The 26034-nt window shown below is 37.3% G+C and overlaps 1 protein-coding gene across 5 annotated transcripts in view; it reads left to right on the forward strand.

Annotated features, from left to right (window-relative positions):
• LOC125384779 overlaps nucleotides 1-26034 on the forward strand; it is a 55612-nt gene that overhangs the window by 25816 nt on the left and 3762 nt on the right. For 3 of the 5 annotated variants that reach the window (XR_007223546.1, XM_048404677.1, XM_048404675.1), the window contains one exon: nucleotides 25706-25870. Coding sequence is in view for 3 of the 5 variants with exons in the window: in XM_048404677.1 (XP_048260634.1) it covers nucleotides 25706-25870 (165 nt within the window). In the remaining 2 variants the exon portion in view is untranslated. Of the gene's footprint in view, nucleotides 1-25397; nucleotides 26010-26034 lie in introns of those variants that run through there. The other 2 variants (XM_048404676.1, XR_007223547.1) reach the window with 2 other exon arrangements.

Genomic DNA, 26034 nt, shown 5'->3' on the forward strand with positions numbered 1-26034 from the left:
ATCAGCTGGCGCGTTCTGAAAACTACCGACAATTAAATGATTAGTCATAGTAGTAATAGCGTGGAGATTATCTCGATCTGGGTCACTCGCAGGCGTGGCTCCTCGCCGCCATGGCGATGGAGAGTTCTTCACGTTAGGGCCCGGAGAAAGATTCTCTGCTATGACGTCCATGTCAGGTGTAATATGTAAAGTGGTGTTCCCCGTCGGCGGAGTTTGATTCTTGTTGTCCTGGACGGGATTCACTTCCTTCCGGTCCAGTGGATCGTGAGAGGTTGGTTGAATGAAGACATTTCGTGGCGATTTGATAGCAGCGACGGATTCACTGGTTCTCGGTCTCGATGACGGGGCTTGCCGTGCGACACGTTGGTTACGTCTTAGCCGCTCGTATATATCTTCATATTGCTCTCTGATTTCGAGATCGCGCGATTGTCCATCCGAGTCTAATAATTCTATCTCGAGTTGGACAGCTTCGACTTGATGCGTCGACTCGTGTTGGACTTTTTGCACTTCGGTCAAATGTTCATTGCGGTCCACTGTGGATGAGAACGTGTCATAGGAATAGGTCCAGTTCTCGAAGGCACCGTCGAACTGAGGCAAGCTGACCTCTGGTAAAGTGATTGGTGTCGGCTCAGGGTTCACGCATGAGTCGCGTGTTTTTGTTGTCGAGGGGGTTGTTGCTGGTATTTGGTCAAAGAGATCTATGAGTCGTGTGTTAATCTCCAGATGCTCTTGCAACAAAGAGGCTCTACAAGCAATTTCCCCCTGATCTAACACTTCTAGCTCGCCTTGAACCGCGCTTAATTTCCTCCAATACTCGTCGAACGAATTGCGGCAAGATACTAAGTAGCCCTTGTTTACTTGCCCAGACTCTTCGTATTCATCGAGTTGGCGCTTCGTGATTGTAAAGCGGTTGGCGAGGCCGTTTCGTCTCCGCCGCAATGTGCTGATCGAGTCAGGTTGAGCCATGTTTGATTTTAATGGTAGGAACGATCTTACCTTGATCAAATGGGCGTTGGTCTGACAGTCGATTTTTACTCGCTACAGTGTGGCGTGGTCTCGTGTAGATGCTGAACGAAGGAGGTGTTCCTCTCCGGTGGCGGCTCCTTTGGTCAGTTGACTAGGTGTTGGAATGTGGATTTCACGTGACACTGTATAGTCACTGGTCAGTGCACTTCTTTGATGGCACGTGATCCGGCTCGAAGGACCATGTATTTTCGAGCTATCGCGGGGAGACGCGGTCGTTAGAATACGCGCCAACGGGAGTCGTAAATTCCCGTTACGATTAGAATGATCGACACCACGAATAGTTCGATCCCCGTATTTCGATTAAGATAATAGGGGTGATTCAGGTATGATAACACTGTGGCTCACAGAGTTAAAATTTATATTTCCAACACTTAGTATACACGATTGAATAGATATAATCACTTAATAACTTAGCACGGTATGAGACTTAATGTTAGAAGTTAGGCGTTAGATCTTTGACTGTGGTAGGAAAATGTGAGAGATATAGGAACGGTGAGAGTTGTAGGGAATGCAGGAACTCTAGTCACCGTGAGAGACGATGGAAAACTCTGAAGCTTATTCTAATGTGAATAAGGAGGAAAGCTTGGTATGGGTGTGCCCTTTGAACGAAGAACGCGGATTCGTTGCTTACATTTTTAGTTAGTAGAGTGAGGGCAATAATCCGCGATGTCGATTGGTTGGGACCAATGTTAGGAAGGAAGAGAGGAGGAAGAAACCTCCTACCAACTTGGGTCCTAGGCGACATTGTTTACAGGGAAACTCAGATTTTTCGTTAGGTATATCTCCGCTTTCTTCGTAATTCTTAAGAGCACATAATTCTAAAAACCGGCCGAAAATACTTCTGGAATTAGAAAGTCTCTTCTGGCAAACAGATGTGCTTAGACCATGTGTGTGAACAATGCAGCTAGAATTGCAACTTTATAGTGGGTCCTTGGGACTATGGAGTGTTAGAAGGACGGCAGGTAGACCGGTGGTTGGCAAGCCGCGCGGGATGGCGTGCAGATGTGTTGCGCGACAGAACAAAAGGAAGAAACAAATTCATTTAAATACCAGTTTTATTCACACTATTGTCGTACCTTGTAATTTTTAAGTGTATGGTATATCTTGGAACAACTTCCAGGATGCAATCCTGGCTTTTTTTTCGCGCGTTTCACAAAAAAAGGTGGGTCTGAAAGAATGTCTAGTGGGACTCGACAAAGGAGTTCCTGAGGTAAAAACTGATGTCGAGTCACACTCCACACAGGAATACAAAAGGTTAAATATGCCATGTATCGTTCGTGTACATACATAATTTTCTAATGTAATTTGATTAAATCCGCATGTTGCACGGTTGCACTTGATTGTCCGTGCGTTAAACCACCAAGATCAATTTACTGCCGGTATCGACATTAGTACTGACATTGCTAGTATTACGCTTGACGCTTTACGCCATCAAGATCATGAAAATCTATTTCGTCTATTTTTTGACATATGCCATGCAATTTCACTCCTTATCGATATATTTCAATTTAACTTTATTCCAACTTGATCGTGGCGTTTGAAATTAGAGAAAAACGTAAAATAATAAACAGAAAATAATTCTAGTAGTTTCTTACAATAATTTTCTAAAACGATGCTACGCTATTGATAAAAATATATAAAATAACGCGTAGGGCAACTGCTGTATCATTTTACCGTGTTGCTGATTTTATCGATATAGATGTAAATTCGAAATATCAAATATCTTGACAGGATATTCGACCGGTGATCAAGCTCCTATAAACTCGATGGTATAAACTCTTGGCAAATTATATCGTAAGCATTAAGAATTTGCTATAAATCGTTCGTCGTGCCGTAAAACGTATCAGTTACAGAGCTGATAAAATTTTTCCATCGACGAACGAAATAGACACGCGAATATTTATTCACTCGACCGTGTAACACTGGCAATTTGCAAGTCGTGCCAAATCCGCCGACACGGTTTTGCCTCTTTCTCGCCATAAAACGCACGTGTCAAGAGATTCGTGTGACAATCGATTGCGTTGCTCTTGCTTGGTGATGTTAATCGTAATTAGAAATATGTGCGCACGAATAAATTTGCAAATAAAGCCAAGAGCAGCTTGCAGCTTGCAATTTCCGTTCCGTCGGGCGATACTGCGCGAACAAATCGAAGAGGACAACAGAGTCTCATAAACAAGCGAATCTGCTAAACAAGATCTAAAATGTTAAAAACACGTCGCTGATGGCCACGAGTGGTTTACTGGATATCGAAACTTTAAACTACGTTTCTAATTCGCGAGATGCGCGGGTTACTCGTGAGATAAACGAGATATAGTGGAAACTCATTGTCTAACTCGCTACAAGTTGCAAAGAAGAAGCCACTGATCATTACTACGACGTCGTGCACTGTGCACATTGATTCGTTTGAAACGAGGTCTCTTTATTTTTAAGCGAACTCTATTTATTACCGAACCGAGGTTTTACCAATCTACGCAATTAAATTTTTGCGTTTGCACGCGAAAATTTTATCCGTCGCTAGACCCTTGACCCAGACTAGTCGACCAAACTCGCGTTTCCGCAGGGAGAGACTTACTCAAATTTCTCATCGACCGCTCAATCGACCCGTTTGTACCGTAACTACCCTTAGGTAACACGAAAACAGAGGTCCTTGTGTCCCGGAGTACCACAGCACAGCTATGTGCCTGACGATATACGCGTTAATAAGCCACGACCCATGCGCATTCTTGAACCCGATAACAGGATAGTTGCGTTCATGCGTAACATTAACATTCGTCATTTTTTCGATCAATTTACTTTATCCAATTCTATGGGATTCACGTTGCAACTATGAAAAGAATTTGCGACTGTTTAGTCGGTATTTTTCTTCTTGCTATTTATTACTCTTCCACCTTTTTCTTTCTTTTTGTACGTGAAGAAATCCTCATGAACACTCCGCTGCTGCTAATAATCGGTAACAGTAGAGTAGTGTCGGACTCTTACCGACTAAAATTTCACGATGATCATCCTACGCGTACGACAGGAGTGCTCCAGGAACCTCTCATGAATTGTCTTCAGTTGCACCCTTTTCCGTCGTCCTCTTGTTCGAGCCAATCCTAATAATTCTCCGACTGTTGAATTTGATGCTAGGATGGGGAGGGGGGGCATTGCCCCTAGCGTTATCCCCTGTTTTAGTCGTGGGTCCGTTGGGACGGCGATGAAGCGGTTCTAGGGCCGCCTGACCGCCATCCCCCTGCATGCGTTATCCTACAAGGGTGAGAGTTCTTCTTTCTCTCCCTTTCTGCTCGCTCGCAAAAGAGGCGGATAGCCTCGTATTCCTATGGTTCGCTCTCAACATCGTTTTTAGAATCGCCCAGGGTGTGTCAATCTTTCACCTATGACGTGCCGCAGGAAGTAGCTGTGTAGCTCCCACGCCGGACAAAGCTCCAGCGCGTGCTGCGCCGTGTCCCTGCCTGCCCTTCCTGCTTTTTAAAATTCGCGATTTAAAATTTATATTAATTTATATTATATTTAAAATTTTCGCGATTCAACGTTCAAATTGAAATCTTTTTCGTTCTTCATTAAGTTAAGATTACTAGAAAATAATCGTAAATGCTGCTTTATAATCATATAATTCAAGTTAGAAGTGTGCACATACCTTACTATTATATATAGAATGAGCAAATACTGTTTACTAATATCTTCTACACGTTTCAACGATATATTCTGGACGTTTTGCTTGCGACGAAATAACGAATGAGACTGGTTTGTTGAAATAAACGAAGCCTTGTTATAATGCGTCGCTATCAATTGTTACCAAGGCGCCACAGTGGCCTCCCCTGACCACCAATAAGATAAATGGTCCATTGGGGAACAATGTTGTCTTACATCGTCATTTTATTATTATTTTGCCATTATATGCTTGGAACAATAAAAATATTCCCGTGGCGTGCTGAGTGAAACATGTGATTTCGGCGTGTCAGTCAAAGTGTTAAGGAAATTGAGCTACTTCGTAGTAATACGTCGAACTATTTTCTTTTAATTACACAACTTCCGTTTGTGTCTTGAAGTTTCGTAATAGACCTTCGTGGCCTGTTCGTGGTCCGTCGTGTTGATACGTCTTTTGCATATTCTCACACTGAGTTTCACATCTTGTACGTCTGTACGTTGTCGAAGTTTAGGCGCAGCGATAGTACAAGTAGTTAGAGGTACGTTCGAAGGTGAAGTTCAAGTTTCAAGCTTCGAGCGTAGATGTTCAGTAGGAGAGACGCGAAGGTCGTTGGTTGAAAGAGTAGACCATGGACGTAAACCAAGGAGAAACGTAACTGAAATTCTGTGCTACCCAGGAGAGCGAGGATAATGAGAAGCGAATATAAAACAAACATATAGGTTGCTGGCAAACTCGAGGGAACAATAACTCGCCTCGTTCGCGTCAATGTCGCGATTATTGGTACGCGATTATTCCGCTTTTTGATCCTCGAATTGAATTAACGCGAAATAGCAGCCGAAAGCCTTTGTGATTGACGTGACTTTGAATAACAGCGAACAACAAAAATTCGATGCGACGCTCGAGCGCGTGGCAATGGGAGCAGAGGACGCAAGTACGTCAACAGCGGTACAATTTAACAATTCGAATGTGGTGAAGTGCATGGAAACCTTTAATCCGAATAATAGCAAAGAAATAACTGCTGTTCCTTGCACGATTCTCGAGTGGCGTCATCGACCGTCAGTTCTATCGATAGCGTCCGTCGCGAAACAACAGTTTGCGTATTGTTCGTTGATAAAATTGCCGAGTATCGATTATCGTTCAACCCGGCGCGGCAATCTTTGACCCGCGGCCGGCATTATTGTCCAATTATTGGAAGAATTCGAGAATCGACGCAGCTTCCTATTGGCTTTGTTCGAATTCACATCCAATTCGCGGAGTTAATTGGATTCATTCCTTCAAACGTATCTTCATTTACCTTCGATGTGCGAACGAGTTTCGCAACGTGATGGAACGTACCTTGTGCTACTTCGTTTACCCCAACAGACACAAAACAGAACGATTCTATCGATCAACGAGGATGAGGTGCCTTTATTTCTTTTTTTTTTTTTTCCTCCTCGGTTTGAGCAGAGTAAAAACAGTGCGCGTAGAGTGCGTTTTGGCACTCGGTTCGGGGATCGGCAATCCATTAACGCTTCTCTGGCTCGTGTTGCAGTTGTTTGCGATTCAAAGTGATTCGAGTTATCAAGCGACGTATAGTTTGGCGGCGTAGCCTGTACAGCTCTTAACGTACCAAGCTAAGAGTTCTCGTAGAAATCACCTCGAGTGCCAAGAAACAAGTTTTTTCGCCAGCAGGAGAAAACTTGATGTAGTTCAGCCTTAACATATTCCAGATTCACGAACGAGGGAAGCGTACGGGTAGAGAGGCGTGTGTGTGTGTGTCGGCTGTTACTTGCAAAGGAAATTCTATTCGTCGAGATCGATGGCATAGACGAAAGCTAAGAAACGATCGACCAATGTTTATTGAAATTTATATTCTTTTTTCACAGAAACGACGTTGCGACACAATCTTCCAGTGTTAGTGGTAGCTTATTCGGTAAGGGAAATCACAGTTAAATTTCATAATACGGTATTTTTATCGGTACGTAGAACGTTCTCCGGTAAAACATCAAAATTATTCAATTTTGCAATTTACAATGTTTTCTTCGCGCAAGTACCCTTCAAGTAAATTTATTAATTTACTGCAGAGATACTACTCGCGTGTTTTTATTCTTCGAAAGAATTGCAAATTAAGCGTCTAACGCAATTTTACGTCGTGCATATTTATATGCAACTGTGATACGAATTCAGAGGTTCGATAAGGAAAAAAAAAAAAATGAAAAAATAATGTGTATTCTGTGCAACCACGGAGAAAGGAATATCCGTTGAACAACCAGTTTGTGAAATATCGATCGAATTTTTTACCGAATAATTTGCTGAAAATAACGCCAATTGTTTTAAAATTAATAAAATTTGTATTCCATGCAAAGATATTAAACCGATAGAAATGCTGATTTTATCTTGACGTTTTCCATTATTTTCAAAACAACTTTTTCAACAATTGTGGTCTGACCTTTTACGGTACACAGTTTAACCTTTATACGGTAACGCACTGTCGTAGAACGTATTTCGCGTCGTATAAGAAACAACAGAGAATAGATTTTCTGTTCGAAAACAATGAAAGAGATTTAATAAAAACAGTTTTATTATCGTGCAGGTACGAGAGACTTTTATCGTGAAAGCTATTTCACGAACATATTTACCATGGTGTACAAAACGGTGGAAAATTCAGGAGATAATTTTCACGAAAAAGAGATATATCACGTAGAAACGTATCATCGAGAAATATATATTAATTATCGTTTGTTCTAATAAATAATTAATAATTCAATTACGATACGCTTATGGTCGATTACAACTCATTCGAATATCTCGTAATGATTTAAACGAAGACGTTTAAAAGACATGCATTGCTCCTTCTATCAGCTCGACCATCGTTAAGATTCTCTGAAAAAGATCATTCCGCGAGTATAAAAAATTACCTTCGTTAAGTCCACACCGTTCATCAAGTCCGTTAAGAAGTTCATCCTCCGAGGAAATGTTTAAGACAGGGGACCGAGGCAAAGCGTTCGATGAAAGGGCAATTAAAGCGAACGCGTCCAATGAAAACATATCAAATCGAATTCGTTGTTAACTAATTTCTCGAATTATCGAAAAACATCGCTTTAATTGATTTTCGAACGAAATACATCGGTTCGAGGGTTTCAGGGTTTCAATTAGACTGCCGATGTTTATATATTTATGGAAATTCGTGTAGCATGAAAAAAAAAAAAAAAAAAAGAATATACGCGAAACGTGAGAAGCGGAAAACACATTGTAGATGTGGCAATATCGGTAGTGGACGAAACAAATTTTGGCTTTTTAATTTGGCTCGCATATTTTTATGGAAATTCGTAATTCCATCGATCCGAAATTTTATTAAAAAATATTTTTTATCGCTTCGATGAAGGTACGAATGAATTTACGCGTGAACACCAGCGATCTAGGTATCACGCAGTTGTAAGTTAGTTATGCTCTTAACGGGACCCAGAACTTGGCAGATTTGTCATCTATTTTAAAAAACCTTCCATCGTTCGATTTGATAGGCTGTTTCCCTTTTTGATCTGGTATTAAAATATTCCCTTTGCTCAGCCTGGAAGTGATCTCCAAGTCACGGAAATAAAACGATAAAAGAAAAACAGAGCGCAGATAAAATTTTCCACGAAACGTTGGACATGTCTTATGCCGTTAAAATTACTGAACCTGCTCGAACGAGCTGAATAGCTTTTTTCGCAGCTGTACGACAAGTTGCACATCGTTGCACGCCATTTGTCGCGATTAGCTGCCGCCGACTAATGTGGAGAATTTCGTACAAGTCGTTGACTCGCTGCTAATTAAGAAGGCAAAGTTGCCGAGTATGACGTCCGAATTATCTCCCTTTCTTTTTTCCCTTTTTCCATCCAAACGAAACTGACAGTATTAAAAATGAACGTTTTGGCGGCGAATAAAAAAGCTGAAACTGCGTTCCTACTAACGCGATTCTTGTCGTGATAACAAAACGCAATCAATTACTATGCACGCCGATTTATTTAATTTTGCTTCTCGTTGGAATTTCTGAGAGAAATTTTTAGTGATAGTGAAAGTAGCGCAGGATGACAGCTAAAACAACTTAAGGCAACTTCGACGAGTTAAAAAAAGGGCAGAAGTTTATTCTACGTCGAGGATAATACCGAGCTTAAGCGGGCTTTATCGCGATATCGTTTCACGTCAAAATATTTTTCTCAATAACGTCAAAGTCTTACGTTCGTTTTTAAAATCCTACAATTTCGATTTTCTTAACGTCTCGGAAGATCGCAGAGGAGAAAAAGCGCGACAAGAATATTTTCATTGACCTTTCCGCTTTGTGACCACCTTGTAATTAAACGGAAAGATTTTAATACTCCATTTATTCCATTCCTAGGATTCCTGAATTCCATTCATAGGAAATTCGAAATGGAACACGAAAAAATATATAAAGTAGCGTTTTCTACAGCAATTGGTTGGTAAGGCAATTTTCAACCGAGATTCTACCTTTTTACATTCTCCAAAATATGGATCCGCGGTTTAATTAGAATTTATTGGGAAGAATATGCAGAAACACGATGCAAGGACGAGATACAAGTTACGAAAGGATTTGCGAGTAATTTACGAGTAGCTTAGCAGCTACGATCTGTGAAATTTCAACTTAGTAAATCTTCTACACGAGGAATAGCGAGAGACAGGAATTTTGCGGAATTGGTCTTGTCGAACTTGGATTCGGCTTGGATTATTCGATAGAAAGAGTGACGATCTGTCGTGTGTAGCGGAAAAGCGTGTGAAGCTTTTCACAGAATCGTCGCAAAGGGAAACGATTATCGCGTGAATCGCTTCTCCGGGAAATCGAAAGCTGCATCAGACCTGTTTCGAAGAAAAAGAATTTAACATACCGTGTCCCTTATCGATCCGGAGCTTTCACGGGCATTCATCCGCCAACAAGAGAAAGCTTTCGCTTTCGATATTTCTATCGGGCGCGGTGTGCGTTGTCCTGGAATACGGCCACGAGTTTAAAGCGTCGTTGAAAGGCGTATTCGCAAGAATTGTAAAGATCAGATGGCAAGCCGAAGCAACGGGAAGCCTATGCTGACAAATGATGTTCACCGTAATATCGTAACACGACGTATTGTACGGGATATCGACGACGTTGTGTTCGCTACCGATGTTTTCCACTTAGCTGTAATTAAATAAAAGCGAGGATGATCTGAAAGATCAACGACGACAGTCAGTGGCTCGTTCTTCAACGTTACAAGTTCTTGCGATTATCGTTCATTTTCAAAAAACGAGATGCATAGAACAGTCGTCGCGTACGTTTTCTCTGCGTTTATGAGAAATTCGAAAACGAGTACACAGAGTGTACGAAATAATGCAGAAGCGTATAAAATATTCAAAACAGATATAAGCAAATTTTCTACTTACAAGACAAGTTTCGAAAGATTATGAAACTTCCGAGACGCGTACAGGACATTCTTTCGCTGTCCAAAGTTGCTCTAAGGGGATGAAATTCACCTCCGAGAATCGGCCTACTTTCCGATTTTCCGTTATAGCTTTCAAGCCACAAGTATACATAGAAAGAAACTTTTCGGACGAGAGTTACATCTTTCGATCAGCGCCTATCGTTCGATAAAAGTATCCGACAATGTTACAGCAATAGCGGGAAATTTTCAGAGGTAGATTTCACTCTCCGAGGGTGAATTGTGGCAGAAAATAAAAATTGCGCCATACGCATCCACGTATTCTCTGCGTGCAATTTCAAAGTTCCACAATTTGTTGAATTTACGCGTTGACGTGTGCCTGGTTAATGAAGCGCGTTTTTATTTATTTTCGTTGGAATATGTATATCGTGGTCGTTTTATACGTTCAAGAGAAATCTGAAATCATGCAGAAATGGATACAACGTGCTCATAACGTGTAAAAACGTATCGGATGTCGTATACGTAAACGTATAAAATATCTAAAGTAGAGTACCTGTTGCTTGTAACAACAGCAGGTTGTCCCCTAATCGTCTTTGTTTTACGAACGTATCTTTTACGACAACGCATCTTTATACAAACACGAAAATTCAGTCAAACAATGCGATCTTCATCTTAATAGGACAAAATGGATCGTACGTAATTCGATAAAATAATAGAAAACAGAAAAATGTTGCGCGTCTATGATTTCCTTATAGAACGAAAGAAACTTTTGCCACGATCTAATATAATATTTAACAAATAACGGCAACTTCCGGTTCAAGTGTCTCTCTTAATTATTTTCGTGGAAATATGAGCGCGCAATAAATATTCACAGTCTAGTTAGACACAGTACTGTGAGAAGAAAGTAATAGAATTTTTATCACTATAAATAATAGATGCATATCCTTTAACACTGGTGGCATCCTAAATCATGCTAGTGGCTTTTGTCGTGTGACACAGCCTGGATATTTCTCTTCGGTTATTATCTGTTAGTCTGTATGTCCGGAGCAAGCTACATATATAAATGTACGTACATATATACATACATACATAGTATATAGCAACGACAGGAAAAAGACTCGCAGCGATTAATTTTCGTTTGCCACGAGTCTATGAATCATTGGCGTTAGTCTGCTTGTTCGACTGCATTTTCCGTGGTAGTTCGATGTGATTAGGATAGCTCGTTACATGGTCGAAACATTGTTGAAATTGCTATATGACCATGATATTACACAATGAGTGTGTAAAGATGAGAGAAAAGAGAGCGCGATAGGGAGAAATTTTGGATCTTTGTTTTGATCTCAAAATGGATCTTTGTTGAAACGACCTTTTTCGTTTAAATAATATGTAAGTTTTTTATTTATTCAAAGATAGCTACGCATCTTTCCATTTACGTAAATCGATCTCTTCCATCTTCGTGAGTTAGATCTGTCGAAAGTTTTTTCGCTTTCTCGAGTTGGCAAGTTGGAAAAAAAAAGAATCCCTGACATCGACGTGAAAAAATGATCGATTTGCCATAGAATGGTCATGTACAGTGAACGGCAATACTATCGCAACATCCTTCGCAATTGAATAATTTCTTCGTAAGGTCAGATCAAACGACTTGAGTTTTTGCGATGAACAAGGTAGAGGTTTATTTTTCAAGCTTTCTTTATCTGGGTTTAGAGCAACGGAAATTTGAACATCTTTCGAAGATTCGCACACGTACAGAACGTTAAAAAAATAATTTATTCCGAAATCTTTCAACTTTCGATTCGCCTTTCATCTCTTCGATTCGCCATCTGAACAAATATTTTGAAAAATTCAAATCAATTTATATGCTCGTCCTTGCTTCTTTCATAACACGGATTACTATCATTTTGAATGAACATGTGCTTTTTTCGTGATTCGAATTAAAAGAATTAAACAAATCGGAACGTTGTTTTCCTTGTTGTAGCATTAACATTTTTATTGCGCTCGTAATTCACGATACTTAGGCTGCAACATACCGAAGCTCTTCTCATACTTGTATCGCATTAGGGGCAAATGTTACATGGTTGCAGAACCGTACAAGCAATATGCTGGAGACAAAGTGGGGTGGGATTTTATGTACCAAGTTAATGCTACATTCCGTTCTCGTTCACCCTAATGGGACGGCTTAATAAATATCATTCGATATATCTTGAAGGTTCCGCCATTTCTATCTGAAAGTTGTTCACCAAGGGTAGAAGGTAAATTATCGTTGACATTCCCTTCAATCTGACATAAGAGACACGAAGGGGACGAAAAGATTGAGAATTAATGGTCAATATGATCTTGTAGATGATTTCTAAAATGTTCTGAAAGGGAGATAGCGACTGAACCTATACTGAAGCTATACAATCTTTACATTTTTTTCGTGTTTAAAATTACCAATTTCTACATTTTACGTTTCCTTCATAAAATTAGAAACTTTCTTGACGAAGTTGCTAATAATCTACTTGGCCAGTCGACTGTTGCCACCTGTTTGGAAAACGTTTTCCTAAAAAGCGATGACGAGTATATTCAAACACAGGGTATGTACAACTGTGTAGTATGGAATTAAGTTGTCAAATAAACTAAACCAGAATAACTAGTGAAATTGACTGGTTTTACAATTTTATTTTAAAATTCCTACTTCATGTTATATTTTTTTCCGCAATGATGTAATGACTTTTGCAACGATAACTAAAAGAATAATATAATGAATCTTGTTTTGTTTTTTATGTATTCAAACTCAAAATAATGTATCAAGGCTACCTATACCAATATCAGTTAAAATTACCGGTACTTGTCAAGGTGTAAAAGGGTAAAAAGGTCCCACAATCTGTTTCCCACAATCTGAATCCCAATTAACCAGTTGCCTCGTTTTGTACAACTTGCCACGCGTTCTTAAAATTTTTACTGCGTGTTATTCGATATAATGATAACATTTATCAGGAAGTGTATCAATCCTATTATAAGTGTATCAATCCTAGTTCAGGGATGATGGTCCCAGATGGATTAATAATCCCAAAAATGCACTACATAACATGGAATTCCTTCTGTAAGAAAGTAATAAATCACTAAATATAAAAATATTCCATTGTTACGTATTTTTTAAAGACCAGTCATTTTCGCTGGTTTTAGTAGAAATAGCTTCGTGTCAACTATCGGTAGTTCTAGCGTTAAGTTGTAACGAAACGACTTTTTTATTTTTCAACTTTATTGCCGAAATTTATCGCAATTGAAAACAGCAAGTTTTAACTATTTTTTACGCACGACGAGTATACTCGTCAAAGACAATTAACTGATTAAGATATTCTGTATGAATTTACCATAGAATCTAACCGGACTGACATCGATGATAAACGTACTGTCTTTTTCACCTTAAAAATATCTTCTTATTAGGTCTAAAATAATGAAAAGGGCAGGAAACTTGTGAAACTGCTTCCGAGGTATAAAAAGAAGAAGATATAGGGGGGGGGGGCGTTAAAGGTTTTTAGCAGGGAGCGTTTCAAAGTCCCCAAATAAAAACTTCGAATGTGGTAATTTTTTTTTTAATAATAAAAGTTTTATCGATGCTATATCGTTTCTCCCTGGTGTCTTCTGTACGCTTTGAGACATTTATGACCATTCGTAGGTGAGAGTGAAAGTTAATGATATCTCGCTTACATCGGAACAGCGACTTTATCCCTTCAAATTTACGATTTCGATCTTTTATTTTATCTTGTGAAGTTTTATGCTTCCAGCGTGTAGAGAGGTGTCTTTGCACTTCGTCTTCGACTTTGCTTTGATCAACGATCGAGAATTTTATCTTCTGCAATCAAGTTTATTAAGTTGGATCAACAGAAGAGTTGCTCCAGTATTATTACTGTTCCTTTGCAAAATATTCTAGATTTACTTATTCGTTTATTTTTATAATTATTATTTATCGATTATGTCTTATTTATCAAAATATTTCTTTGTAGTCAACAAGCGACACGAAGGTCATCGAATGAACAAACACGAACTTATCGTATTTGTGGTTTTCAAGTATGCCGCTAATATTTATACGTTTGTTAGAAAATTTGTGCGTTCCGCCAATAATATTTACAATTATATTAATGTATACAATTATATTAATTTGTACGACAATCTGCGGTTTATTGATAAATTCTCGTTTGATAGATTTTGTATAATCGGACAGAAAGCTGGCAAAGGCAACGGAGAATTCGCAGAAGCGTTCAAAAGGGAATGTTACCCTCGTTCGTCAGTCTGCTTGTTAGCACCCCCTGTAAAATTAATGAGGAGATCACCCAATAAGAAATAACTGCAAATTTACAGATAGGGTTCCACCCACGCAGTGTTTACCTTCTAATGAAATTTCCAAGAGATAATGCTTTCTTCAGACAATTCCTCGGACTATTCGCGCGTTCAATTTGTATAATTGCTTCCTATCAGCCAGGACAATTTATTACGACGCAGTTTGCTAGCGATTAGCTATCAAACTTAAACGAAACTATTCAGATCGACGCTTTGGTAATGACATTATCGATGATATATCATTCCATGATACGTGATATAATTAATTTATACGTTATATCAACGTATTATATTATTTTCATCGCGTTGCTCTACCTATTATGGTTGTCGGAGCATCCCATAAATAATTCGATTGATCGAGGAGCGAAATTTGCGACAATGGAACTCGTCTCCGTAGAAATTTTATAAGAGAAAAGTAGAACATTTCATAGGAAGACAGCAGGCAGCTGTGGAAAATGATAAGTACATTAAACGGATAGACTTAACCAGTTAGCCGTCTTCGACGAGTATAGTCGTCACGAAGAAGTGGTAATATTTTGCCTCACGACGAGCCCTGTTGGTAATAACATTAAAAAATGAAACGGTCGTTTTATTACAACTTAATTCTGTATTGTAGCAGTCACTTTGTGTTTGACGAATATACTTGTCGTTTCAAACAAATTGCAACAGCCTAATGTAACAACATCCCTGTGAGTGGAAACTTATAAGCGACTATTATTATTATTATTATTATTATTATTATTATTATTATTATTATTATTACTATTATTATTATTACCTTATTTCACGTATATTTATGTGCAACATAATATGAACAAAAGAAAGAAAGTTTAAAAACATTATCACCATTGCCAGTGCGTTATGGTTATAGCGTCATAAGAAGCAAAAAAGGGGAATAAAAAGCGTTAAAACGTCCTAACTTCAATTTCCACGGCAAATGAAATTGTTTACTAAAAGGTATAATCTACATCTCATGGCTAACATGTGTACATGCTCGTTAATGAACGTTGCAACACCTGCTGGTTTTCTATAACATTAGAAAATAATTGATCAGGATTACTAGATAAATGATATGATAAAATAGAATTTTTCGGTATTCGTACGAACCAAGGATAGACGAAACGCTGAGTGAATGTTTCTGAGTGATAATTTCATTTATTGTAATTTCTGTTTCATAAAAATCAATCTAACGTGCGTTTACTCGTTAAGTTTTTCCTTTTATATTCGGACGTACATGAACGTTAAAGATTCTAAAGTTCTCCGTTATACCGTGATAACCGAAATGAAAATTCAGATTTCAATTTCAGAATCGAATGGCCTCTACTGTGTCTATTTATTGAAGGGTTAAAAATATGTTGACGATCTGTTCGGTTTATTTCGTATTTGTAAAATTAAATTTCCCTTTATCGAAATGGTTTGTGATTACGTGTAATTGCAATTGAAATGATCAAATGTCAATTCTCTTCCTTCCTGAAATTCATTTATCTTACATCGATCGACAACGTAAATGTCAGAGACCGTCGTTATAAATATCTATGAAACGTCAATGTAATGTAACGAGCGACGGATATATAGAAATGTAGTTCCCTGTTATTTCTAGTTTTCCGAAACAACTGATAATAGCGACAGCGTGTAACGGCAATAAATAAAATAGCAGGCTATTGTATTTCGTTCTAAATAAAAAAAAAAAAAAAAAAAAAAAAAAAAAAAAAAGGATCATTGCAGCGGAGAGTATCGTTGAATTATTAATAAGTTGAAATGTTAATTTAACACATGCATCGAATTTAAGCTTGGCTCAAGTACGTTGTTGATTGGATTTTTAATTTGGTCCTTTATGGAACTAGGCTAATTAACCTGCTCAGTTTTTAATTATCTTTCCTGATTACATTGTAACAGATTAGCTCTGACGATTTATGAAAGTTAATGTTCGTGTACTAAAATTAAAACGTTGAACGAAGATATAAAATATGCGGAAGGCGGCGAAGCTATAAGAAGTAAACAAGCGATGCTCTTTAATATTGATAATCGTTAGATTGTATTCTAATGATTAACCGATTACTTTAACGAAAGTGAATATAATACCTTTACTTTCGTTGCATTCATTATTACGTTTATATATAAAATTTGCTGCTATTAAATTCATTATGATAGTGAAAGAATAATTCCGCCGGAATATTATATCGAATTTCAACGTTAAATGATTATTAAATTATAAACGATGATAAACCATAATAATAAATTATGTCTACCACGTAGTAGGTACGAGAAACGTATAAAATTCTGTTCAACATACACATAATAAAATAATAGAATAAACGAATTGCTAGCTAATTGTTTCATTATAATTCGATGAATAATATCGTAAGTTAATTTCGCGTATATTCAATTACTGAAACACATTGTGTATAATAAGAAATTTTAACATCAAATTACCAAGTAATTTAATTTCTGATCTCGAGATAATCCGCGTGATATCCTCTTTATCCTATCGATATTAAATTTTCACGAAGAAGTTAATTTCAAGCGAATGGTAATATTAATCGAATGTTAAGCACGTATTCTTTGCTACGCTGTCACAATGCTATGTTAATTTATCAAGTCGATAAACTTTTCGACCGGAACACGTAATACGCAAACTTTCACCAACTAATACGAGTTGCAAATTATTAACGCGCTATTCGTTTCTCTAACGTTATTAACTAAGAACTTGCACAAATTTCTATTCAATTTCGAGCAATATACGCTGGAATAACGTTTGAGACGTTGTTAAAAGTGGAAATTGCGATAAACGAATCGTTGACTTTTATCGCTTTCCTACTTACGTGTTACGGGTTTGTATTTGTCGAAAATTTCGACAATGTTCTGTCTATTAAAGAGAAATTACATTCGTCGTTCTCACATGTAAAGTTACTTCACCAATTAACATGCAACGCGCGTGTTTCGTAACACAGACAGCACTATCCTTTAAACCTTGCTGCGATAAATAGGTAATAATAATAATAATAATAAACCGATAATTAATACAATGTTTATGCTGTATAGAGTGTACTATATATCTATATAATAATCTATGTTTAATCTGTGCATTGAGGTTGAATGATAACTCCGACAAATGTGAATGAGAACTCCACGTGCGTAAATGAATTTCATTTTGTAGCCGACAGATGAAATTTGATAAATTATATATATAATTATATATATACTGACAAAATGTTATTTTCTATCTACTTTCTATTATCTAATTTTTATTTTAAAAATAACATTTTGCTAGTTTTAACTCGACTTAGTTGGCGAAAAAGTCGAATTTGCAAATTTATCAAGTATACTTAAACGACGGTATGTTCCGGAATAAGTAGGACTAGATAATCGACAGGAGGTGGTTTCACGTGTGAAAATAAGTCGAAAACGTAAAATAACATTTCTTCGTAGAACGCTTTGTTTCCCAGAAAAATAAATTTGAAAATTTCTCATTTAATCGTTAACATTTATTATCTCGAAAATGAAGCCTTAAACGGGAACATGTTACTCCACATTTTCGACTTGTTTCCACACGTAAAATGACCTCCATGTCGATTATTCAGTCCCGTCCAGTCCGGAATTACCCACGTTCCGGTATGCTTGATAAATTTTCAAACTCAATTTTCTCGACAACCACGTCGAGAATGCAAAAATTTTTATGCTATATATATTTCATTTATATTTCCACGAAGAATCACGCGGTGCTTGCTTCTTCGTATCACTCGGCCCGGGCACCGTACATCAAACTTGCACGTTGAACTATCTCCGCTATTTTTGTCTTTCTCATATCTATCTACATATTAAAACTACGCTGAGACAACGTATTAATAAAGAAGTATGTTCGCTTTTATAGGCAATATCATATTAATTATTAACGGAACGAAATATCAATGAAATTTATTTCCAATTATTATTTGGCTGATTCGTGATGGTTGATGAACAGATACATATATAATACATTATTGTTAAACTTTTCAACAGGTAGTTCAAACTTCGTCAATCAACGTGTTTATTTACTCGTTTTGATGAAATTCCTATATTATTACGAGAAATTCGTTACATTATCCAATGAAACAAGCGATAATGTATTTTATATTCAATTAAAATTTTAACTAAATTCAATACGCGCGTATTCGAATCTGATAATGAAAACCGTACATATATCATTTTTAAGTGCTGTGCCAGGGAATAAATGTTTCAACTATGAAACTATCGCATGCAGGTTGTATTAAGAAGGTTAAAATTATTAAAACGACAACTGCTGGAAAAGCAAGAACTAAAACTCTCGTTCTACTCGCAGAATTTCCACCCGAAATACTTAAATCATTTTTCTCTTCAGAACGTAAAAACAGCATAAAGCTGGAAAGCGCACTACTCGAACATAGTTGGCGTAATTTTAATTTGAGAACGTTCAACTGCATCGAAGTTCTTCGTTTAAAGAGGAATTCTCGAAGCATTACCCGCCTTGCGGTTCAAAGTTTTTCGAACGTTGTTGTTGTTGTATCCTCGTCATTTTTCACTGCCGGACGTGTATCAAATGCACCGCATTGGAACTATCGTTGCTGTAATATTGTAATATCGGGGAAAACCTTGATTAACTAAGAAAGTCTACTTGACCATGGGTCATCCACCTCTGTGGAACGTGTGTATACCGGAGCCATGGTACAAGAGGTTGCCTGTGTCACGTCGGAGACGCAAGAAATCACGAAACCGATAGATCGCCGGTGATCTTGTGACAACGACCATACCCAAATAAAATAAATAAATAAAAAAATCCTACAATGTTAATATTTATAATCTAATATTAAGATTATTATATTATATCGTATTAATTGTTATATTACAATAGGAAAATTAGAAATCAATCTGGAAATCTACGTGGAAGTTACAAGCGAAGCTCCAAAATAACAACTACGTTAAATATTTTTTGGCAGGAAAATCATTGGGTAGAAACTAGTTTTTATTTAAACGAAAGCCAGTTTTCAATTTCTCCAAAAGCGATACGATTCAAGAATTTTAATCGTTAATAATTCTGATTACGAATAATCATTACGAACGATTCGATTTGTTCCTCGGTCGCTCGATAATAATTTTAGATCATGGGAATTTAATTTGAAACAGTAATCAATGGAAGTGACCTGAATTTTTGTTCGGTTATCGAACAGTGACCATTATCAAGGAAAACCGAATTTTGCTTTAGTTACCGATAACCATTATCGATGGCGAAATTGATTTTCGATTATCGCCAAGCAATATCGATGAAAAAAATATTTTCTAGTCACATTCGACTATCGTCGATATTTATTGACATTGCTGATAATCGGTTTTCACTGGCAACGTAAAGGAGCTTAATTATAAAACTGATATGTTTTATTAAGCAAACAAAAAGATACGAAAATGTACGAAACAAAGCATAATATAAAAGATATCACGGTGCAACTGTTAATAAAAATATTCTACTGCGATATCTTTCATCCTATTCGTTTCATATATTTTCATATCTTTTTGTTTGCTCGATAAAACACACAAGTTTTATGAATAACTGCGAACACACGTACTATTGGCTTGTTAACTAGGTGATTGCGGGTTTTGTCATTAGATGATATTGACAAAATTCGCAATCACCTAGTTTCCAACCCAATAATTATCAGTGACGTTAATAACGATTGATAATATAGCCAGTGATAATTGACAATGTAGAGCAAATTTTTGCCATCGATAATGGTCATCGATAACCAAAATAAAATTTTCTCGCCACGGATAACAGTTACTCGTAACAAAAAAAAAAAAAAAAATATTTTAAAAATCCGGTCATTTATGTTGGTTATTGGTAACCAAAGTGAAATTTCTCTCGTCGATAACGATTACCGGCAATCAAAAAAACTTTAATCCGTTTTAACGGTTATTCGCGATCAAAAATTTTTTAATTAAAAACATCAACCTTCATATCGCAACTTTAGAAACTTCTCTTGTAACAGTTATGATGTCTTGTAATTGTAACATTTATGGCAAATATACATTTAGCGAAAAATTAGTATACAGCATGAATAGAAGTAGTCTTAAACATTACAACTGGTGATAAAGATCGTTTCGCTAAATATCGTGGCTTAACACAGCGAATAATTGACTGCTCAAATATTTTCATCGTCTTTGCGCGACGAATATTTTATGTAACTTCTGGATACGGTTTTGCAGAGAAATTAGAAATTTTAGAAATTTCATAATCACGTATAATCGTGGCTCGTCGTGCTGTTAATGAAGTTTCTAAATATTTCGTGTAATATAGGAAAAGTGAAAAGTTTCTAAGAGTCTTCGAGTATCTTCGTGCGTCTCTGTGTGCGTATAATCGAGCGTCTTTAGATCGCGAACGTAGATCGAGGAAGAAATTGCGCGTCTTTGACCGGTTAGGCGGAGCAAAATTGTACGTTAAGAGATTAAAGACTGACACTTGCCAGGGTTACGAGTCATCTAGAAAAATAAGCTCCCGTAGAATATCACCTGAACGCCAATTTTGTCTCCGACTACGAGCACACGTAGTCCTATTACGCTGTTCTCTAGGGGGAGACGAGTGGAGAGCGAAAGAGAAGGCAGAGAAGAGCTGTCCGAGGAGCATCGTATTAGTTTGAGAATTTTCTCATAAAAACAGGCTGAAATTTAAAGTTGATTTGAAAGTAGAGATCGGTTTTAGAAAGGCTACCGGTTCGATTGGATCTCAGGCTGAAAGTTTCATCTACAATTATATCTCAAATATTTGTGCAATTTTATATCTTCTTGCGTGTATTGCGTATGCTAAAAATCCGCAATTTTAATTATCGCGTTTCGCACGAGACCAGCATTCGGGCAAATACTTACGAACGAGAATTTATTCAAACAGTATAAATCTTTCGCGTTAAAACTACCTAGAATTTATTTTATAATAATATGGCGTTAATTACCGTCGTTTCGGCACTTGCAATTTTTCGAGAAGAATCGCCTCATGGCGTTGCACAAACGATAAACAATTAACATTGTCGTTATCGAACTCAATTTGTTACGAACTGTCGTCGCATTCGTGCAATTTATATTTAGCATAAATCGTACGCTTAATACAACCTTACGGTTATTAGCAAATTCCTTGTTAGCATATTCCTTATTAACAATTATTTCTAGAAACGAGATAACATTTGCTTGCCGAACTTATCAGAATATTTGTCTCTCGTTCGTTTGCGTTTATTAGCTGAGCGTAATTCTCGCAGTGGTAACGCTTCTCCGGGTTCTCCAGTTGCTGTGTATGATATCGTATAAAAGATAAATGCTTCGGTTAAGAGTAAATTTCGAAAGAAACTATTCGTTAATTTGCCAAGGATTCGTATTCTTCTAATTACACTTGCTAGCCAAGTGTAACTACCACAATCGATGCCAATAGCCCAAGTTCGATCGTAACAGGCGGATCGTTTCTAACTAATTTTACGTAGAACGTTCTGATCGATATTATCGTCGTCCCACTGAACCAGTTGTTCGCGTTTATCGCGTCGCGTCTTAAAATCGGGCAATTGTCTGGTTTGCATGATTCGTTCGACGAACGGTAACGCAGCTGTACGCACAGAAACCGATAAATCGGCTCTACGAACTGATTAGACCTCTCGTATAGAAAGACGGTGTAAATGAACATAAACACGTTTGTACGCGAGAGCCCATAGAAAGGAAATTCCGCGTACGCCGGCAGAAACGACTAGCTTAATTTCAACGACAGCATCGTTTCTGAGAATTGAGCATTCATCGTTAAACATCAAAGCGTTGGCTTTCAGAGATGTACAAGTTTCTGTATGTCACGGTGTACACGTCAAACGTTCCTTGATTCGATGAAATGCAGCCTCTACTTTGCTCGATTTGTCACGGATTAGTTGCACCGTGCAAACAAGGTTTATACTTAGACTTCAAAGTACCGAACATAGATAAAACACAACGCAGGTACGTGTTCTAAACGATGACACGAGCTTCCAAGTTTCCCAAGGAAAAATTGTTTCCCGCTGTTTGCGCGGTGGCCCGCGCTGCTATTCCAACGTTCGCAACGGAAAATTTTTTCCAAATGCGCATTACGCGACACTTTCCGAAAGTTTGTTAACGCTGTAACGAGACAGGAATCGCTGCGAGAATTATAACAGTGAAATTTGAAACGAAACCAACGATGCAGATGGAAATTACGTTATTCTGGACATTTACTTGCGAACGTAGTTTATTTAGTATTAGTGAAAAATTAGCACACGGTATGAACAGTAGTTTTAAACGCACTATTAGTCTCAAAAACGATCTCGCTATTTACCGTGGCTTATCGACGTAGCGAACAAAATTGGTTTTTCCAATAATTCGATGATCTTTTTTCCGATACTTGTGTGATACATTTTCAAATCTGTTCCACATTTTGCACGTATAATAATAATAATCAGCATAGTTTTGTCTCGTTACAGCGCCAGTGAAATTTCGAAATTCATCGGTGCGATATACCCAATGGCTTGAGAAAGCGTTCCAACGTTTATCACGGAAAGTTTTCACGAATGTGCGATGCGTGTCATGCGAGATATTTGGAAATTTCGCTGGCGCTGTAACGAGACGCGAGTATTGTATTGGAAAAATTTGAAATGGATCGGAAAATGTATATGGAAGTTACAGGACCTTTCTCGAAAATTATCTGATAGATTCAAAGATACAAGATCTTTGAAAATATCGTATGGAATTTAATACTAATTTAGTGTGCAATTAAAAAATTACTATACTATTTTATTTCTCCTATATACATGTTGGAGATAAAAGGACATCGGGGCCTTTCTTTTGGAATTTTTGGGAAGACCCCCAATACTTTAGTCTAGACTTTTTATTATAGCTGCACTTAAATAATAAAACTCAGAAGTAGTTGTTTATGATTTAATCCGACTATGTTTACCCGAGATTTATGACAGTAGGCTTGGGCTCGAAGTGACACAACTGGTCGCTAAACGTAGCCACGGTCATGGCATGGACGTTTTTACCTAACAAAGCTATGGAGTAATTGTATAGATCTCCTTAAAAATATAGTTGACCCGAGGGGTACAGAGACGAGTATATAAGTGCAGTTCCATTTGGACTGAGGGAGTTCTACTTATACTGTAGACAAGTAAGTAGACAAGTTACACTTGAATTGTGGACAAGTAAGCTCAGTACGACTTAGACTTTGGAAGAAGACGTATTTGTTATCCCTTTGACCGTGGATTCGTTATTGAACCTAAGATCATTGTCATTGGCATCTCGAGTATCTAATTGCCACGGTTACTTGTCAAACTCTGTACCATATCGGTACTGTAATCATATCGGTACCAGTAAATATCATCCATATCGTATAACAACAATGGTTAATCCAAATGAAGATTCGTTACACGCCCCTAATCCCAATGAGAACTCGAGATATATGTATTTTTCTTTTCTTTTTGCTTAAAAGATGTCCTGTTTATTGTCACATTAGAATGTCAGATTCTTTTGGCACACGAAGGCTTCGTAAATATCAGAAGGAATATAACGTGGAAAAATGTTGTTTTATTTTTAAAGTTCTACGCTTCGCTACCTTTTTCCTAGTACGTTCGCTTTAGCAATAACACTGACTTTTTCGCCCGTTAAAAACGGATTACGCAGACGCGCTCACGCAGCACGTGCCCAGAGCGAATGTTGCGAGTCGATATTTTCTTTTGCGAATCGCTCTCGTTATTTCGTTGGAAGTGTTACCGTGCGGATATCAGACAGCCATTGGAAGTTATTAGACGTTAAAATTTGGCGACAGCTTCGCGTATTCCACCAGTTTCTCGATATTCCCCTTCGAACCTACAAATTGCTTCCGTATCTCGCCAACAGCTAGTCCTCGTATCTTACGCAGACGTCGATTAGAAGTAGAATTTTCGATAAAATTTAAATTTCCCTTTTCAGTTCGTACTTCGATTTATGGACTCGTACATACGTTTTTCTCTTATATATTACGTGCATTTGCATATATATCTGTTTCTCTATCCCATGCGTCGTAGTTTTTGGATGAAACCAACAGCTTGTACACACGTGCAAGATTTTATTTTTCGCGATAAATCGAACAAGAATATATTCTTTCGTGCTTCTTAATTGAGTGACATTACACCAGGTGAATAATGTACTCGAATAAACGATTTTTCTTAATACTTATAAATTACGCGACGCGTTAACATTCAATTAATTCATAAAGGAAAGCATGATAATTATATGAATCAACTTTAAGAAAATAAGTATAATTTTTAATATTAAATAACGAATAATAGAAAAGATGGAATAAATAAGTTAACAATAAAATGATAAACAATACGCGTTTGCTTATTTACAAAAATCAAAATATAAGCAGCTTAAGTAACTCAATATTTTATGGAACGTTCTTCAAAATCAATAACTACATTGTGTTCTTTCCATTCGAAAAAATTCTGTAACGTAATTTCCGCACTAAAGGACCTTCTATCGTAGCATTTTCGTCAGAGAATTTCAAATAATCTAGTTCTGCTTCGAAATCTTTTTATTACCTTTTTTTATTACGCCTTTGAATCCATCGAAAGATTTACATTAAAATTTTTACTTTGCCACTACTTTCTTTATGTCGCTGCATATCAATTATTTATTGAAGCTACTTCGTTCTAACGTGGCAATCATTCTGAAACATCATAAAAACTTGGAAGGATATTTCAAGCAAAATTACAGGTTCACATTGGCAAAATGATTCTAACTTACTTGAAAATAGTTGCTTGATTCAAGCAACTGTACACGTTAACAAAATAGTTTCAAGTAACTTGAAATTAGTTGCTTGATTCAGGTAACTTGACCAGTCTGAATCATCATAAAAACTTGGAAGGATATTTCAAACAAAATTACAGATTCACATTGGTAAAATAATAGGTTCACATTGACAAAATGGTTTCGAATTGCTTGAATTCAAATCGTTTGACGAAGCAACATGACTAATCTGAATAGTTTAATTGTCATCTTTATCCATGACTCGCATAGTCAATCGAGCCATTCGGAAATCAGATTGACCAACTCCAAAATTGAAAAGTAGTGAAAAGTAATTACAAGTATCGCAAGTGGTGAGACAATATGCGATAAAAGTGAAAAGATGAGCGTGGCGTTAAGCTCTAAGGAACTAGAGGTTTTGTGAGAATCAATCGTGTATTTGGACGATGAAATTGCGAAATTATGAGATTGTCCAAAGATGAAGTTGGTCAATTTGACTTTCGCCAGGCTCGATCGTCACTACGACAGTTCTCGCGTATCGAAACTATCTTGATGTTTGTGTCGACAGATGAGACGAATGAGCGATCGTGGCGGAGAAGGATCAGGACCAGCTCCTCAGCTAGATGGCCGAAGAAATTCGGTCGTTACGATGGAAAGAGTGTCATCGACGTTGTTTGGCAGTAATCGTCAGTTGGACGTTATGGACAACATCGCAGACCTAAAAGCGAGGAAGGTAAGGATCTTTCGTTTATTTTAGTCGCTCTATCTCCGCTAGTTTGCAGACTAAGAAAAACCGAGTTTAAAGTTGACGAACTTCTATACGATCGTGCGAAGTTAAGATTTGAAAGAACCACATATTCGTTGCTCTCCAGGTATACAATTTTCATCGTATTATTT

The sequence above is a fragment of the Bombus terrestris genome, chromosome 3, assembly GCF_910591885.1.
Source record: "Bombus terrestris chromosome 3, iyBomTerr1.2, whole genome shotgun sequence".
Lineage (NCBI taxonomy): Eukaryota > Metazoa > Arthropoda > Insecta > Hymenoptera > Apidae > Bombus > Bombus terrestris.